At 41.3% G+C, this 18,237-nt stretch overlaps 1 protein-coding gene across 1 annotated transcript in view; it reads left to right on the top strand.

Annotated features, from left to right (window-relative positions):
• LOC124258560 (dual serine/threonine and tyrosine protein kinase-like) overlaps positions 1-18,237 on the top strand; it is a 41,964-nt gene that overhangs the window by 17,092 nt on the left and 6,635 nt on the right. Inside the window, exons 3-8 of the mRNA XM_046692624.1 lie at positions 6,021-6,699; positions 8,319-8,471; positions 14,187-14,272; positions 14,439-14,522; positions 15,030-15,127; positions 17,919-18,127. Coding sequence (XP_046548580.1) covers positions 6,021-6,699; positions 8,319-8,471; positions 14,187-14,272; positions 14,439-14,522; positions 15,030-15,127; positions 17,919-18,127 — 1,309 coding nt within the window. The remainder of the gene's footprint in view (positions 1-6,020; positions 6,700-8,318; positions 8,472-14,186; positions 14,273-14,438; positions 14,523-15,029; positions 15,128-17,918; positions 18,128-18,237) is intronic.

The following is an 18,237-nucleotide window of genomic DNA, read 5'->3' as shown; positions in this document are numbered from 1 at the left end:
TTCATCTGTATCCTGTTTAATTTTATGCAATTTTTGTCATATTCTACAATAAATACATGCAAACAAAAATAATACAGAAATTTGGGAATTATCTGAAAATATTTTCCCAGATAATCATTTTATGTGATGTTTATGAAGAAAATACTTTCAGGTGGAATGAAAATTGCTTCCCAAACTCTTTGCATGTGTTCTTTGATTCGCATTTTAGAAGTTGAGGAGATGAAGAATGAGGACAGTTTTTTTATGGATATACTTCTTGATTCTGTATAGGTGATGTTTTGACATAGATTGACAATGACATTGACAGTGACATTAGAATCTGTTGAAATGTTTATTTCCATTTTTTAATGATTTTTGTAAAAAGAATGACCTTGACCTATAAGACCTTGGTTCCAGATGACCCCCCAAATTAATTTCAAAGGTCCCCCTACAGAGCATATGGATGTTGTGCAAAGTAATGAGCTAGTGTGCTGAACTGTACCTGAAGATTTCATAATGACAGGGCGTTTACCGTATATCTCTTGTCAAGAATTGAATACAATGAACATAATTCTGTGTCCTCGTGATGCAATATATTTCTCTCTGCGTTACTCTATACATTTATGTGAACAAGATGCACTCTCATGCATCAAGTAAAATCCTGAAAGAGTATTTTTAATCAATCTTATCAGTGGCTAATGTTACATAAAGAAATATTGTACTGTGTTATATAACCATATAGCCTGAATGCAATTTGTCTGCGCAAGTTATATTCACATGTATTTTTCTAATTATGTTGGGGCGTTGAGGTAGCCTAGTAGTTAAAGCGTGTGCTCGTCATGCCGAAGACCCGGTTTCAATTCCCCGCATGGGTACAATGTGTGAAGCCTATTTCTGGTGTCCCCTGCCGTGATGTTGCTGGAATATTGCTATTTGGTTCTTTGTTGTATTGTTCAGCACCTAAAAGATCCGTGAAGATCCGGGGTAGAATAGGTCTTCAGCAACCCATGCTTGCTACAAAAGGCGACTATGCTTGTCGTAAGAGGCGACTAACGGGATCGGGTGGTCAGGCTCGCTGACTTGGTTGACACATGTCATCTGTTCCCAAATGCGCAGATTGATGCTCTTGCTGTTGATCACTGGATTGTCTGGTCCAGACTCGATTATTTACAGACCGCCGCCATATAGCTGGAATATTGCCGAGTGCGGCGTGAAACTAAACTCACTCACTCTCTCACTCAGTACCTAAAATAAAATTTCAGATATATGACAACAGTGTGTAAACAAACAGAAAATAATTGAAATTTGAATCTGGACCAGATAGTCCAGTGATTGATCTCATGAGCATGGGTCAGTACGATACAGTTGGGAGATGTAATTTAACAAGTCATCTTGTCTGCCCACCTGATCCATTTTGTGGCCTCATGTTACAGGTCGGGGACCTATATTCTAACCGCAGCCATCTCTTTTTTGACAAGGTTACATTCTTGTCAACATGTTGTCATGAAGACATATTGTATGGTACACATGTAAAGAGACACAATGTCTGTAAATTTGTTTTCATGTGGCTCTTTTGCTCATATCAGCACATTTGTTTCCAAGGATACACTTGTCACAGATTCTGTGTGAGTTGAGAAAGGAGACCATGGTGTGGCCAGGGTCAAAAGTCACAATCCTGATTGCAATTAATCTGTCAGATTGAGTCATTTGTGTGATACGAGGCTGATGGCTGACCTTGGAATGTCAATCCAGGGAGTAACGTTGACCCTTGACAATTCAACGTAGGGAGACATATGGCCTAACATCTCGTCTTGGAAGTGAACATATTTAACAAAAACAGAGTTTTTAAATGAAAATAAAATACATTAAAGAGAGAGACCAGAGACTTTCTCTCAGAAATAAACAAATTTTATGAAAAAAGGAAGTTTTTAAAAGAAAAGAAAATACACTAAAAAGAAAGTGCTTTAACTTCGACTTGCCAAATTGCGTAGAACAATGCTCATGTTGTCAGTCATTGGATTGTCTGGTCCGGACTTGAGTATTTTCTGACTGCCGCCATGTAGCTGGAATTTTGCTGAGAGCGGCGCTAAACAACAAACCAAACTGAAGTAGTTTGAACATTAGATGTAAAACATGTCAAGGTCACAGACAAAACAGTTGAAGTTTGTTAATTCCTTTAACGGTGTCTTGAAAAAATGGCCCAGGAACATTCTGAGAATCTTGTCATTTTCAGAAACCTAGAGTTCATTATTTGTTGTAGATTTGTAAGAGCATATTTGAACTATTGCAGATGTGTCATGGTTTTACGCGACGTGCAAATGTGCGTCCAGTACCCACAAATGTAGAGAATGGACGCAGAAAAAGATTCACTGTGTCCAGAGGGATGCACAGTATTATTCACTGTACCCCAACACATCTATGACTCTGAATTGCCTAGGTCGATGCTCATGCTGTTGATCACTGGATTGTCTGGTCCAGACTCAATTATTTACAGACCGCCGCCACATAGCTGGAATATTGCTGAGAGCGGCGTAAAACTAAACTCACTCACTCACTCACTCTATGACTCTGCTTAGTGTTTGGTTGTTCTTTCAGAGCAGTTGCACGCAACATTTCACCCATCAGTTCACATGATCAATGGTTCATTTCAAGCTCTAAAGAAATTATTAAAACATAAAGTTCTCTACACAGTTACTTCACAGGACCTTCACAATGCCAGAAGGACCCTTAAGGCTAATAATTTTTGTGAGTCGAGGTAAAACCCTGTGTGTGTATGTCCATTTTAGGAAGAAAACCAATATGGAAATTTTACGCTTGGCTACATAGTTTCTTGGCTGCACAGTTTCCATCAGTAAATTTGATATGTATCTACATCAGCATTTCAAAACTTTCTGTTGAGGAATTGTGTAGGTTTTTTTTGTGTGAATAGTTTGCTTTTATATATTGAAGCCATGATCAAAGAATACTGGAAATGTGCCAAGTAGCAGTAGTTGTAGCAGTGATTTACCTCGATTCCTGTATTTGAGGGTTCCTGGGACTCATATTCTTAATATTCAGGGGTCCTGGCCAACAAAATGGGGATCCAAGACACTTAAATATTATTATCAATACTGTTATTGTATTGTGTATCATGATCATCACATTGTTACAGTAATTAAATTCCAATAATACCATAACCCAGCTAGTAGCAAACTCAGTGATAACTTACTGTCACTTGATTGGAATTTTTACAAAAAGCATATGGACTTTTTCTGAGTCCCTGTGGACGCGCTAATAAATTCAGTCGCGTTCATTGTAAATTTTATGAGTATAGGACGTCCTGTAAATCCCTGGTGTAGAGATTATTGTCATTGTTATAGTGATAGTCACCGTGTGTGACTGATGTCACACATTCATAGATTGTATATCTGCGATCTGTTTGTGTCGATGTTGAACTACATAAACGCTGTAACTAGTGCGTAACCGTTTGTCATGTAAGTGGGCCAGATATCTCATTGTGTAGTTTGCTATTGCCAATGATGTTGACAACAATGTGGTTATTTTGAGTCCTTTGTTGTTGGTATCTGTGTATTGGAATAAACAATGCAGACCTCTATTGTTTCAGCTGTATCGCCATCCTTTATATTGTAAATTTTCATTTAATATTCATCAAGACCGCCTCCTTTGTGTAGTGGTTAGAGCGTCCGCCCAGAGAGCGGAAGGTCGCGGGTTCGATCCCCGACCGCGTCATACCAAAAGACGTTAAAATATGGTACTTGTTGGTCCCTTCCTGGTGCCCGGCATTAATGGGTACAACAAGGACTGGTCGGCTCGGAGTCAGTATAATGTGTCTGAGTGGGGTATTCATGCTTCACTGCGGCATGGTATCTCAGTGAGCTAGCACTATAAAACCAGCTTTAGTCTGGGCTAGTACAAGCAGCTGCACATACACATACACACGCATGCACGTCGTCATATGAGCGAAATATTCTCAAGCACGGCGTTAAACCCAATTTCACCTCACTTCACCTATTGTTTTAGCTGTACCACCATCATCTATATTGTAAATTTTCATTTAATATTCATCAACAATGGAAATGGATATATGAAGACAGATATACGATGTCCCTTTGTTTGAATCAAGTTTCATTTGATTGACATGTACTCATCAGCTCCTAATTATGTTATTGTTATCTTGATTAAACCAGATTATTAATGTAGGAAACTATGTCAGGTTGTTCAACTTGCAAGGGGAGGTAACAGCGGACTATTATGTACTGGGTACAAAATGCTTGTCTTGTGGAGTGGCATGGTTGAAATAATAATAGCACCAGATACATTCCTAGTGCAAAGAGGCATACCCAGAGTGAGTGAGGTTTTATTTTTGCACCGCTTTTAGCAAAATCAGAGCGGGAGACTCCAGAAATGGGCTTCACACATTGTATCCATGTTGGGAATTGAACCCGGGTCTTGGCATAACGAGGGAACACTTTGACCACTAGGCTACCCCTGCATACCCACACATCAGTTTGACATCAGTATGTGTGAGTAAAGTACGTGGGTCATTTCAGCATAACATAATAATATTATCATTGCTTGCTTACAAATACACATGAAACATTTTAGAATTCAAGTGGAATATAAGTACAATGTGCTTACGGAGCATATAATTGACATGAGACAGTTCATTTTCAAAAAGGTATAAAAGGTATCCACTTCATGTTAAACATGTTTTATATATTTTCAACACTCTATACATTCTCAAAAGTAATACTTCAATTTCCACTTCATTATTATTTATTATAGGATATTTATATAGCGCACATATCCAGGCAACTAGTGCATGCTCAAGGCGCTGGTATTTGTTCCCTCGATCATTGGATGTCAATCTCAACGCCACAGAAAGTATTATCAATTTCAACTCCCTGGGAGTATACATCTCTTGCAGCCACTAGAGCCAGAATATCATCCTAACGAGGTACCCATTCACAGCTTGTACTGGGACAGAAGTCCAGCACGTTGAGAAGAACACTGCACGTTGCTGTACACAGGGTAGGTGTTTGCACGTATTCCTGTGGCCACCATCTGGTCATGCACCTATTTGTTCTCCATGTGCACAGGGTTGTGTACTGTACACTAGGGTTGTGACAACACTGAAAGAGTCTCAAAGTAACAACACTGAAATACACACAAAGCTGACAAAGGTTTTACACTTCATGTTTAAACTGTTACATACTTAGAAGCAATTTATTAATATTCCCTGGCATATCACCCACAGTGCAATAGTTCTGTGAAGAAACCTGGAGAAGAACAGAGGAAACACCAGCACCCCCAGGTGTGTGAGCATATATATATACACAATGTTCTCTATACATTGCTGGAGTACTTGATACAGCATTTTCTGTGCATTTTCTGTGCAGCCTCTTCTAAATAAAAGTACAGGCTTCCCTGGCATAATTTTTGTATATTTTGTCTCATTCTCAAGTAACCCGTGAAGATCCGGATTAGGATTGATCTTCAACAACCAATGCTTGTCGTTAAAGGCAACTAACGGAATTATGTGACCATGCTTGCTGACTTGGTGGACACGTGTCATCTTATCCCAATTGCTTAGAGTTAGATCGATGCTCATGCTGTTGAATCACTGGATTGTCAGGTCCAGACTTGATCATTGACAGACCGCAGTCATATAGCTGGAATATTGCTGAGTGTGAGGTTAAACAACAAACCAACCAACCAGATCATTCTCAACTTATGCGAGATAAGTCAGGGGTGGAAATAACCCTTTGCCCGACGTCCGAGTCCAGTGTTTTTTTCTGTCGGGCAAGCAAATTTGTATATCACACTGTACCTGTGTCCAGTTGATGTTCCAATGTAAATTTTTTTTTTTTTTTTTAAAATCAACAAGAAAACGGACGGTATAGTGGACAAATTATCAGGGCAAGTGATTTTACATGTGCCACTGTACCGGAGTACACTAGCAATTTTAAAGTTATTTCCCCCTGTAAGTTACTTGTTGAAAACTCTATCTCAACTAACCAACATCATTTCTGCTTTTTCAGGATATAAATGAACTGAGTGAACTCGGGAAGGTCACAAATTTTCGTCCTGTGTTCTTTGTACGAGTTCCTCCCCCTGGGTCAAGGACAGTTGATACGGACCCACCTGATGGGGCTCCAGGTTCGCCAACCCATCAAATAAGACTGTCATCTTCCTATGAACTTCAAACAAGTACTTCAAAATGGCCAGGAAACAAAGACTTGTCCCAAGGCTTTAAAAATATGTCGTTTGTGTCATCAAATTTGGCGTACCAGCAACTGTGTAAGCTTGGATACCTTAGTGATATAGTTGCGGGAAAGATGCCGGTTAGAAAATCCTTAACTCGGGACTACTATGAAGGTGAAAGTGAATACATAGAACGATTTCAAGAGATTAACCAAAAGTTTGCACTATTTACAAGAAGGACACTTCAGAGCTATCTGATCAATGCATCAACAGTGTTGAACCAGTCTCACACCAGGTGCCTTAATATGTTCATCATGTCCGCGTTTGACATGGCCCGCGACATGCTCATCACCCCAAAGAAGCTGGACTTCGCCAAGGAGAAAGAGGAGGAGCTCTACAAGTCCCTCCTCAAGATGGCGGTGTCAAAACTGGATGAGATCAAATCTCTGATATCAGTGACCATTTCTAACATGAAAGACGAGCTTGTTGAAGAAGCTGGGGAATATGACTTTATGAGTGAGTTCATTGCAAATGGTGTTGTTTTGGAAGCAGCCAGTGCTAGAGGGCATTGGTTAAGTGGATGACTTTGTTAGAGTATGAGGGGTTTGGTTGTTGGTGACAGTGCAAGAGAGGGTTTGGTTGGTCAGTGACAGTGCATGAGGGTTTGGATGGTTAGTGACAGTGCATGCAAGAGGGGTTTGGTTGGTTGGTGACAGTGCAAGAGGGGTTTGGTTGGTTGGTGACAGTGCAAGAGGGGTTTGGTTGGTTGGTGACAGTGCAAGATTAGTTTGTTTGGGTGACAGTGCAAGAGGGGTTTGGTTGGTTGGTGACAGTGCAAGAGGAGTTTGGTTGGTTGGTGACAGTGCAAGAGGGTTTGGTTGGTTTTGCAAGAGGGTTTGGTTGGTTGATGACAGTGCAGGAGGAGTTTGTGTGGTTAGTGACAGTTTGGAGGGTTTAGTTTGACAGTGCAGGAGGAGTTTTTGGTTGGTGACAGTGCAAGAGGAGTTGGTTTGGTGCAAGAGGGGTTTTGGGTGATGACAGTTTGGTTGGTTGATGAGCAAGAGGGGTTTGGTTGGTTGGTGATGACAGTGTAAGAGGGTTTGGTTGGTTGGTTTAGTTGACAGTGTGAAAGAGTTGGTTGATGGTTTGTTTGGTTGATGACAGTGCAAGAGGATTTGGTTGGTTGGGAATTTGGTTGGTTGGTGACAGTGTTATTAGGAGTGGTTTGGTTGGTTGGTGACAGTGCAAGAGGGGTTTGGAGGGTTTGGTTGGTTTTGGTGACAGTGCAGGAGATGAGCTTGGTTGGTTGGTTGACAGTGCAAGAGGGGTTTGGTTGGTTGATGACAGTGCAAGAGGGGTTTAGTTGGGTGATGACAGTGCAAGAGGGGTTTGGTTGGTTGATGACAGTGCAAGAGGGGTTTGGTTGGTTGGGTGATGACAGTGCAAGTGGGGTTTGGTTGGTTGGTGACAGTGCAAGAGGGGTTTGGTTGGTTGGTGACAGTGCAAGAGGGGTTTGGTTGGTTGGTGACAGTGCAGGAGGGGTTTGGTTGGTTGGTGACAGTGCAAGAGAAGTTTGGTTGGTTGGTGACAGTGCAAGAGGGGTTTGGTTGGTTGGTTGGGTGATGACAGTGCAAGAGGGGTTTGGTTGGTTGGTGACAGTGCAAGAGGGGTTTAGTTGGTTGATGACAGTGCAAGAGGGATTTGTTTGGTTGGTGATGACAGTGCAAGAATTTGGTTGGGTGATGACAGTGCAAGAGGGTTTAGTTGGGTGATGACAGTGCCTGTCAGTTGGTTGATGACAGTGCAATAATATGTTTGTTTTGCTTTTGACAGCTGGTTGGTTGCAGGAGGAATTTGGTTGGTGCAGGTGCAATCCTGTCAGTCTTACCAATAATATGTTTGCTTGCTTTTGAAGCTGGCTTCAACATTATTGATTTTGTGGGTGCTCCCTTCATGCACAATGTCAAATGTATTCACATCTTTTGTTCTCGGAGCATCAGGTTTGGTTATAATATCAATCCATGCTTTAAAGAAATCCTTATCCTGAATATGACATTTACATGTGAGCTTAAACCCAGGGGTGTTTTTTAACATTCATGAAGTATGTTGTATGGATATTGCCATGGATATTGCAGGTGTTGACATTGATGAGAACGGTCAGATTCAGACCAGCAAGGGTCTGAAGATGTGTACAGGTCAAATCCAGGAACTGGTCCTCAGTCGACTCAATCATGCAGTGGCCGGGAAACTCATCAGCTCCATCGACATCCTCCGGGACTCCTACACAGGTATGTGCGTCAGTGAGTGAGTGAGTATGGTTTGACGTCTCTTTTAGCAATTTTCCAGCAATATCATGGCGGCTGACACCAGAAACGATCTTCACACATTGTACCCAGGGCTCCAGATAACTTTTGGGGGTGCGAGTGTACTTACACATCATATTGCAAGTGGAGGTGTACTGAGAATTTTGAAGGAGTACTGACATGTTTTTGTGTGAGCGAGTTGGTGATGTGGTTTGTCTGGACGATTCATTGATCACTATTTCCAACCATGTATTTGTATTTGAAGACGCGTGAGAAATAACTGAGCGACCGTGTGATGCGCGAAATGTCAGGTCCGATATAAATAGGAACAGTGTAGTTTTTAGCCAATCGAAAAATAGTGACGCATATTGTTGCATGGCAACACAAGTGATTCCTACTGTCGGGGTTTCCTCATGTGTCAAATCGTGTTTGGCAAAATAAACTTGACAACTATTTATCGAAATAGATTTACATTTGCACGCGATATGCACGGAAACTAAATGTTAGGCGTACAAAGGTATTTATGTGCATTACGATATACGCTTGAAATCTTATATTATGTCGTACTTAATTGATTTTGAGGCGTACATTACGCCCGTACGCCCCTTATCTGTAGCCCTGGTACCCATGTGGGGAATTGAACCCAGGTCTTTAGCATGACGAGGGAATGCTTTAACCGCTAGGCTACCTCACCATCCCCACAGGTATGTGGTCACACTTCTCATTGTACAGTAAAATTTCAAGAGCATGTGATTGGGACATTGTGACACTTAATTGGTACTTGGCAAGAGCTGATTGGCTCATTGTGAAACTTGATTAGAATGTAACAAATGTTATATCTGGATTACACTTTCTCAGTATTGGTATGGGGACAGATGATTGGCTCCTTGTGACATCAAATTGAGTTCATCGGGATTCGGGGATACTTGTTCAGGATAATGGGACACCTAGTGGAACTTGATCATTTTTAAGGACAGTTAACTTGGACATTGGGACTCTTAATTGGCACATAGTGACAGTTGATTTGGACACTGGGACATCTTATTAGAACATTGTGACATATAGACAGTTAAATAGGACATTGACAGACCAGATTATTGTGAATATTGAATGGGACAATAAATTGGAACATTGGGACACCTGACTGATACATTTGGACACCTGACTTGGATATTGGGACACCTGACTGATACATTTGGACACCTGACTTGGACATTGGGACACCGGACTGGTACAGTTGACTGGGACATTGGGACACCTGAATGGGATATTGGGACACCTGACTGATACACATTTGGTACATTGACTGGGACATTGGGACACCTGACTGGGATATTGGGACACCTGACTGATACATTTGGACACCTGACTGGGACATTGGGACACCGGACTGGTACAGTTGACTGGGACATTGGGACACCTGACTGATACATTTGGACACCTGACTGGGACATTGGGACACCGGACTGGTACAGTTGACTGGGACATTGGGACACCTGACTGGGACATTGGGACACCTGACTGATACATTTATTTGGACACCTGACTGGGATATTGGGACACCGGACTGGTACATTGACTGGGACATTGGGACACCTGACTGGGATATTGGGACACCTGACTGATACATTTGGACACCTGACTGGGACATTGGGACACCTGACTGATACATTTGGACACCTGACTGGGACATTGGGACACCTGACTGGTACATTGACTGGGACATTGGGATGACTGACTGGGACATTGGGACACCTGACTGATACATTTGGACACCTGACTGGGATATTGGGACACCTGACTGATACATTTGGACACCTGACTGGGATATTGGGACACCGGACTGGTACATTGACTGGGACATTGGGACACCTGACTGGGATATTGGGACACCTGACTGATACATTTGGACACCTGACTGGGACATTGGGACACCAGACTGGTACAGTTGACTGGCATTGGGACAGGTGAATGGTACCTTGGGAAAGTTTATCCTTTTAATATCCCCTCTCTGACATTTGTCTTGTTGCCTGAGACTTCAGTTATAGATGTTATAAATCTGTGCTAGCTTCATACAGAATACATACTTGACATTTTTTAGATATTTTCATACAGGAAACCAAGCATGAAAGATGAGGGTGATATGACAAGAATGTGTTAGTTAATTTACATGATTTGCAGTGTTTTGTATGGGACAACAGCATTACCTCGGGCGGTTCCCTGTAGTGTGTGCTAACAGTGGTTAGAGTTCACTGCAGGGTGCCTGGCCTTGACCTGTGTGTTTGCTCCACATGACTGATCTGCTGTGGTAAGCTGTCGGCTGGTGGATGATAGTGTATTCCATGGTAAACCTGTAACGTGGGTGTGACTGTTTCTTGAACATTGACCTTATCCTCCCACTCAACCCACCACAAGTTGACTTACCTGCTTCTCCCCCCGGCAGACACAAACTTGACATCTTAGACATGCCACTTAGGCCTAAAAAAAAAAGCTTGTGGTTCCGATTTCCCGACCGACCCTAAATATTCCCTCTGAGCCTAACAATTTTACTCACCACATAATAAATTAAATTTATTTTCTGACACATGAGTAATGTAAAAATATTTTGCAAAAAAACAACAAAAAACCTACCTACCTACCCTAGTTCTGAAATGTAGGAAATCGGAACCACAACATTTATTTTTGGGCCTTACTCTGTAGCCTATCCACTGCCACACATTTCATACAGGATACGTGCAGACTTGATGATGTTAGTTTATCAGTACTCCATTGTTTCAGTTTATTCTAATTTTACATGCGGGCTTCGACCAGGTTTTGTCTTGACCTACAAAGCTGGAATGAGTGAGTGAGTAAGGATGGTTTTACGCCGGTTTTAGCAATATTCCAGCAATATGACGGCGGGGGACACCAGATATGGGCTTCACACATTGTACCCATGTGGGAATCGAACCCGGGTCTTCAGCATGACGAGCAGATGCTTTAACCACTAGGCTACCCCACCGCCCCTACAGTACTAGAAGTCCAGAGGACCCACTGTTACTAATGTCATGGATCCTGCCAGGAAATATGAGGGTCATGTAATGTAATGAGTGTACTTTTCGGAACCAAATAATTCATAATTACTTTATTACATAAACTTTCTATTCATAGTGAAGATTCAGGTTAGGAATCAGCAACCATGCTTGTTGTAAGAGGCAACTAATGGGATCGGGTTGTCAGGCTCACTGACTTGTTTGATCGCTGGATTGTATGGTCTAGACTTGATTATTTACAGACCGTTGCTATATCGTTGGAATACTACTGTGTGTGGTGTTTAAAAACAAACAAAAACAAACAATCATTTCTCTCTCCTGTGCAAGTGTCTGCCTGTCCTAGGTTCAAATCCTAGCAAATTTAGATGGAGTGACGAGTTTTACTTATATTATCAACACCATACCCACAGTTGTGAATTTCACCAATCAAAACCTGGGTCAATGCGACCTTTCCTCTCATATGAGGCATATACAGTTAACACACCATTATTAATAGGTACTACAACCTGTGACAGAGTCAGCTACTGTGCCGGACATGTTGACATTGTACTGTCGTGCTGTGTCATGATCACGTCATGCTGCATGTTTTCATTTGTTCAGTTAGATCAATGTTTGTTCTCTACTCGACAGTGTTTTCCTGTAGCGACAGGTTGTGGCTGTTTCTAAATATGGCATACTTCCAGTAGCATGACGCTGAGTTTATCATCTATATTTTCTGCACTGTAAAGGTCACAGGCCTGTAGTACAGTTGTAGTGTAATTTAGGCAGTAGACATTTAACAAAGTAGGTATTTTCGGTGTAAAAAATACATAATGTAAGTACATAGACAATCGTTCAAAGTATTGTTGGCTTGAATGGTTTAACAAAAGGCACAAATTTATAGATGTTATGAAGCAATAGCTTTTAAACACTTGGTTCTCAAAGAGTCGTAAGCTGAACATAGGAGAAAATGATATTCATCTTCAATTAGGTTAAATTACACAGTTTACTTATTCTAAATTCCCTTTTGATGCCAATGTCTGCCTGTTTCTATGAATAAATCATGAGATGAACAACGTAGTTCTATATTTTCTCACGTTTAAAGATGATAAATATATTTCTATACTTGAGATAGATTAAATGTTTTGTATTAGAGACCTTTATTTGACAGATATAAGCAATTGGTCCAAATCTGAGTCTACATGCCAGTCAGTCATTGTTTTATTCATAACAGAAAAAGGAGATGGAACTCCATATGCTACTATTACCATACATTACCAAACATATATATGCTCAAAATCAGGCTGAGCCTGTCGTATGTGCTAATTCTGTGTTGAAGTCATGTAGTTTCGACTCCGATAGACATGTTCACTGACATCAATGCAGCACAAGGCTTCATTCAGATTGTTTTGCTGTAAGCTAGGTCGAAAACTGGATATACTAGAGTTATCATTCTGATGTGGGAACTTTTTTTATGTGGTAGCGCACCTTTACAAACTGAAACATATACACATGAAAACCTAAAGGCTCAAGACAGCATGTGTTAGCGTTAATGGCCATTTTGAAGATGTAATGTACGTCATATTACAATGCCTATCATACAATGTTCTTTGATATACTTTATTTATGAGTTTACTGACTAAAATGTCCACTTATTTAAACCTGTGAATGAGAAATAGTGTGTCCTTTTGAAACATGAGATGCATTTCACTGTGGACACCTGCTTATTACACCATGCCATAAAGTTGGAAGGGGATAGGGGAATGTCAATCTGTTCACTTGTCCGTTTGTCCATCACATACTGTTTCCAGAATATAACTCCATTTGAGATTCTGTTTGCTTATTATTCTTATCAACACATGCTAAACTTATGCCTTTTGAAGTTCTGTTATTTCTCATGCGAAAACCAGGGCATGTGGGTACAATGTCTAGTGGTTAAGGTGTGGACGCCAGCAGTTGATGTATTATGCATTATAATGGAGTGAAACAATTACCAAAAATGTCTTTGATATGTTTTGAACCGTGTTGACAGTGTTCGTTTATCATGACAATGCAATAACCAATGACAGCATTACTGTCTAATTAAACATTTGACGGTGTTGACTATTATCATGCCTGGCTTGGATATATACTGTTTTACATACCTAGGTTTGATAAATAACCCTAAATTTGAAGAATAATGACAATTATTATGGACATACACCTTCTTTTATTCTGTGGAGGCGACGTTTCGACATAGGCAGAAAAAAAGAAGTTGTATATCCTTAATAATTGTCATTATTCTTCATCAACTCAACTTTTAAAATGCCCATCAAAGAAAACTAAATTTGAAGTAAAAACACTCCTTTTTTAATAATATTTCATGAATATTCGATTCTTATGACTGCAAAAAACAAATTGAATTTGTGAAGGGATACGATTAGATAGAAAAGCAGACAACTTTATGGATAACAACTTCTTGAAAAGCTTGAAAACTGTGTAAGAATCTACACGGCAACTTCACTCTGTGCAGTGAACAAGAAGTTGTTACCCGTTAAGTTGTATATTTTCTCATTGACTCATCAACTTCTAGAATGCTGATCAAACATTTGATATGATTCGAGTCACTGAATACACGAGTGCATTGTAACATACCCAATGTTTTTGCCACATCTTATGCCACCACTGATTCATGCATGGACATTAACAGGGACATTGACCCGTTGTTTGGAGAGCTTAGAGTGCTTGGACAAGGAAAACCCAGAAGGGGCCAAAACGACAGATGCTCTCAAACAGGTACGTCTGGCTCTATCCTGTATGTTATGAAGAGCATGTATTGATGCTTGAAATGACTTTATTGATTTTTGCAGTGTCTATATTCTCCATCCAACTCATGTACTGGCTGTGATTTGATGGATTATGTCCGATGGATTATGACAAGATTATGTGGTTTTGTTGCCAGATTCTGAATGCGGCATATCAGGTGGAGATCACCGTGAGGTCCAGTTCGTCCCTGATCAAGGTGTTGCTGGAGAGGATGAAGCAGGTAGGGGAACTCAGGATCACACCTATTTTCTTGACACTAAGTGTTTTAGAAACTTTCATCTTGGATATATGTCTGTTGCTAGTTTGTGCCCTCCAGTTTGTGCCCTGAGTTAAGTTATCAGTGGAAGGATGAACAATCATTGACCAAATATATATTTGGTTGTTCGCTTGGGTTATTTTTAAATTAAATACTCTACTGTATTAATGTTCTAAAGGATTTACAACTCAAGTACAGTTGTTTGCTGGTTGTGAAGGTTGTTCTGTAAACGAATGACGACTGACCATGATTAACCCTTTTGCAAGTATCCGATGTCGTCACTTATTTTCTGTGATCCATTGATATAAATTTCACAGCAATTCTCACATTTATGGAACCTGTTTCTGGAGATAATCTAGAAAGATTACTGTATCAAGCTGGAGTACCAACTGAAAGCCTAAGACAACAGAATTGTCATACATTTACATGTTCCGAACATGTTGATGACTGTGGTGGTTTGTTTGTCTGCAGATGGTTCAGTCAATGCCGTGGAAGACACCTCCCAAGATTGATGTTGACTGGAAGAAGAAGGTGGCAGCAGACATGCTTGGGAGTCTCAGTGAGGCCAGGTGAGAGTTGATTGTGTGACAGGTGAGAGTTTATTGTGTTACATTTGAGATCTGATGGTGTTACAGGTGAGAGTTGATTGTGTGACAGGTGAGAGTTGATTGTGTTACATTTGAGATCTGATGGTGTTACAGGTGAGAGTTGATTGTGTGACAGGTGAGGGATGATTGTGTGACAGGTGAGAGTTGATTTTGTGAAAGGTGAGAGTTGATTGTGTGACAGGTGAGAGCAGATGTGTAACAGGTGGGAGTTAATTGTATGACAGATGAGGGAGATGATTGTGTGACAGGTGAGAGTTGATTGTTTGACAGATGAGAGCTGACTGTGTGGCAGGTGAGGTGATTGTGTGACAGGTGTGAGTTGATTGTGTGACAGGTGAGAGCTGATTGTGTGACAGGTGGGAGTTGATTGTGTGACAGGTGAGAGTTGATTGTGTGACAGATGAGAGCTGACTGTGTGGCAGGTGAGAGTTGATTGTGTGAGAGTTGATTGTTTTGACGGGTGAGAGCTGATTGTGTGACAGGTGAGAGCTGATTGTTTTGACAGTTGAGAGTTGATAGTGTGACAGGTGAGAGTTGATAGTGTGACAGGTGAGAGTTGATTGTGTGACAGTTGAGAGTTGATTGTTTTGACGGGTGGGAGTTGATTGTGTGACAGGTGAGAGCTGATTGTGTGACAGGTGAGAGTTGATTGTGGGACAGGTGAGAGTTGATAGTGTGACAGGTGAGAGTTGATAGTTTGACAGGTGAGAGTTGATTGTTTTGACTGGTGGGAGTTGATTGTGTGACAGGTGAGAGCTGATTGTGTGACAGGTGAGAGTTGATTGTGTGACAGGTGAGAGTTGATAGTGTGACAGTTGAGAGTTGATTGTTTTGACGGGTGGGAGTTGATTGTGTGACAGGTGAGAGTTGATTGTGTGACAGGTGAGAGTTGATTGTATGATAGGTGAGAGTTGATAGTGTGACAGGTGAGAGTTGATAGTGTGACAGGTGAGAGTTGATAGTGTGACAGGTGGGAGTTGATTGTTTTGACGGGTGGGAGTTGATTGTGTGACAGGTGAGAGCTGATTGTGTGACAGGTGAGAGTTGATTGTATGATAGGTGAGAGTTGATAGTGTGACAGGTGAGAGTTGATAGTGTGACAGGTGGGAGTTGATTGTTTTGACGGGTGGGAGTTGATTGTGTGACAGGTGAGAGTTGATTGTGTGACAGTTGAGAGTTGATTGTTTTGACGGATGAGAGTTGATTGTGTGACAGGTGAGAGCTGATTGTGAGACAGGTGAGAGCAGATGTGTAACAGGTGGGAGTTAATTGTGTGACAGATGAGGGAGATGATTGTGTGACAGGTGAGAGTTGATTGTTTGACAGATGAAAGCTGACTGTGGCAGGTGAGAGGTGATTGTGTGACAGGTGTGAGTTGATTCTGTGACAGGTGAGAGCTGATTGTGTGACAGACGGGAGTTGATTGTGTGGCAGGTGAGAGTTGATTGTGTGACAGGTGAGAGTTGATTGTGTGAGAGTTGATTGTTTTGACTGGTGAGAGTTGATTGTGTGACAGGTGAGAGCTGATTGTGTGACAGGTGAGAGTTGATAGTGTGACAGGTGAGAGTTGATAGTGTGACAGGTGAGAGTTGATTGTGGGACAGTTGAGAGTTGATTGTTTTGACTGGTGGGAGTTGATAGTGTGACAGGTGAGAGTTGATAGTGTGACAGGTGAGAGTTTGATTGTTGGACAGTTGAGAGTTGATTGTTTTGACGGGTGGGAGTTGATTGTGTGACAGGTGAGAGCTGATTGTGTGACAGGTGAGAGTTGATTGTATGACAGTTGAGAGTTGAGAGTTGATAGTGTGACAGTTGAGAGTTGATTGTTTTGACGGGTGGGAGTTGATTGTGTGACAGGTGAGAGCTGATTGTGTGACAGGTGAGAGCTGATTGTGTGACAGGTGAGAGTTGATAGTGTGACAGTTGAGAGTTGATTGTTTTGACGGGTGGGAGTTGATTGTGTGACAGGTGAGAGCTGATTGTGTGACAGGTGAGAGTTGATAGTGTGACAGGTGAGAGTTGATAGTGTGACAGTTGGGAGTTGATTGTTTTGACGGGTGAGAGTTGATTGTGTGACAGGTGAGAGCTGATTGTGTGACAGGTGAGAGTTGATAGTGTGACAGGTGAGAGTTGATAGTGTGACAGTTGGGAGTTGATTGTTTTGACGGGTGGGTGTTGATTGTGTGACAGGTGAGAGTTGATTGTGTGACAGTTGAGAGTTGATTGTTTTGACGGATGAGAGTTGATTGTGTGACAGGTGAGAGCTGATCGTGTGACAGGTGAGAGTTGATAGTGTGACAGGTGAGAGTTGATTGTATGACAGGTGAGAGTTGATTGTGTGACAGGTGAGAGTTGATAATTTGACAGGTGAGAGTTGATTGTTTTGACAGGTGAGAGTTGATATTTTTAACGGGTGGGAGTTGATTGTGTGACAGGTGAGAGTTGAATGTTTTGACAGGTGGGAATTGATTGTGTTACATGTGAGATCTGATTGTGTGACAGGTGAGAGTTGATTGCGTGGCAGGTGAGAATTGATTGTGTTACATGAGAGATCTGATTGCGTGAAATGTGGAGAGTTTAATCTCAATGATACACAATGCTGATTAATGTGCCCTCTTTGGTACCAAGGGTAAAAATGACTGTTTATCTTTTGTTCCTGAATATGCTGGCATATTGCCTTAAGTGATGAATAGCTTACCCACATATTGTATGTGTTTATTCTGTTTGTGTAAATATATTATACATGTTTCAGGTTAGCAAAGAGTATTTCCTCCCAGATAAAGGACCGCTTGAACAAGTCACATGAGGCGTTTCTGTCAGCGTTGAAGCAACTGGAGATGAAGCACACAGGGCGTCTGGACAAGATAGAGGAGCAGAGGCTGAAGCTGAGGAAGGTGCATGCTCCCAAAGTGGCCAAACTAGCGCTGGAGAGCACCTCGCTCAAGGATGTTGTGTTGTATGGTGAGTCAAGGTTTTTGTGTTGTATGGTGAGTCAAGGATTTTGTGTTGTATGGTGAGTCAAGGATTTTGTGTTGTATGGTGAGTCAAGGATTTTGTGTTGTATGGTGAGT

Source organism: Haliotis rubra, unplaced genomic scaffold, assembly GCF_003918875.1.
Source record: "Haliotis rubra isolate DU_JTF1 unplaced genomic scaffold, ASM391887v1 Scf698, whole genome shotgun sequence".
Taxonomy (NCBI): Eukaryota; Metazoa; Mollusca; class Gastropoda; order Lepetellida; family Haliotidae; genus Haliotis; species Haliotis rubra.
The sequence above is the reverse complement of the archived record's forward strand: the minus strand, read 5'-3'. Positions and strand labels throughout refer to the sequence as shown.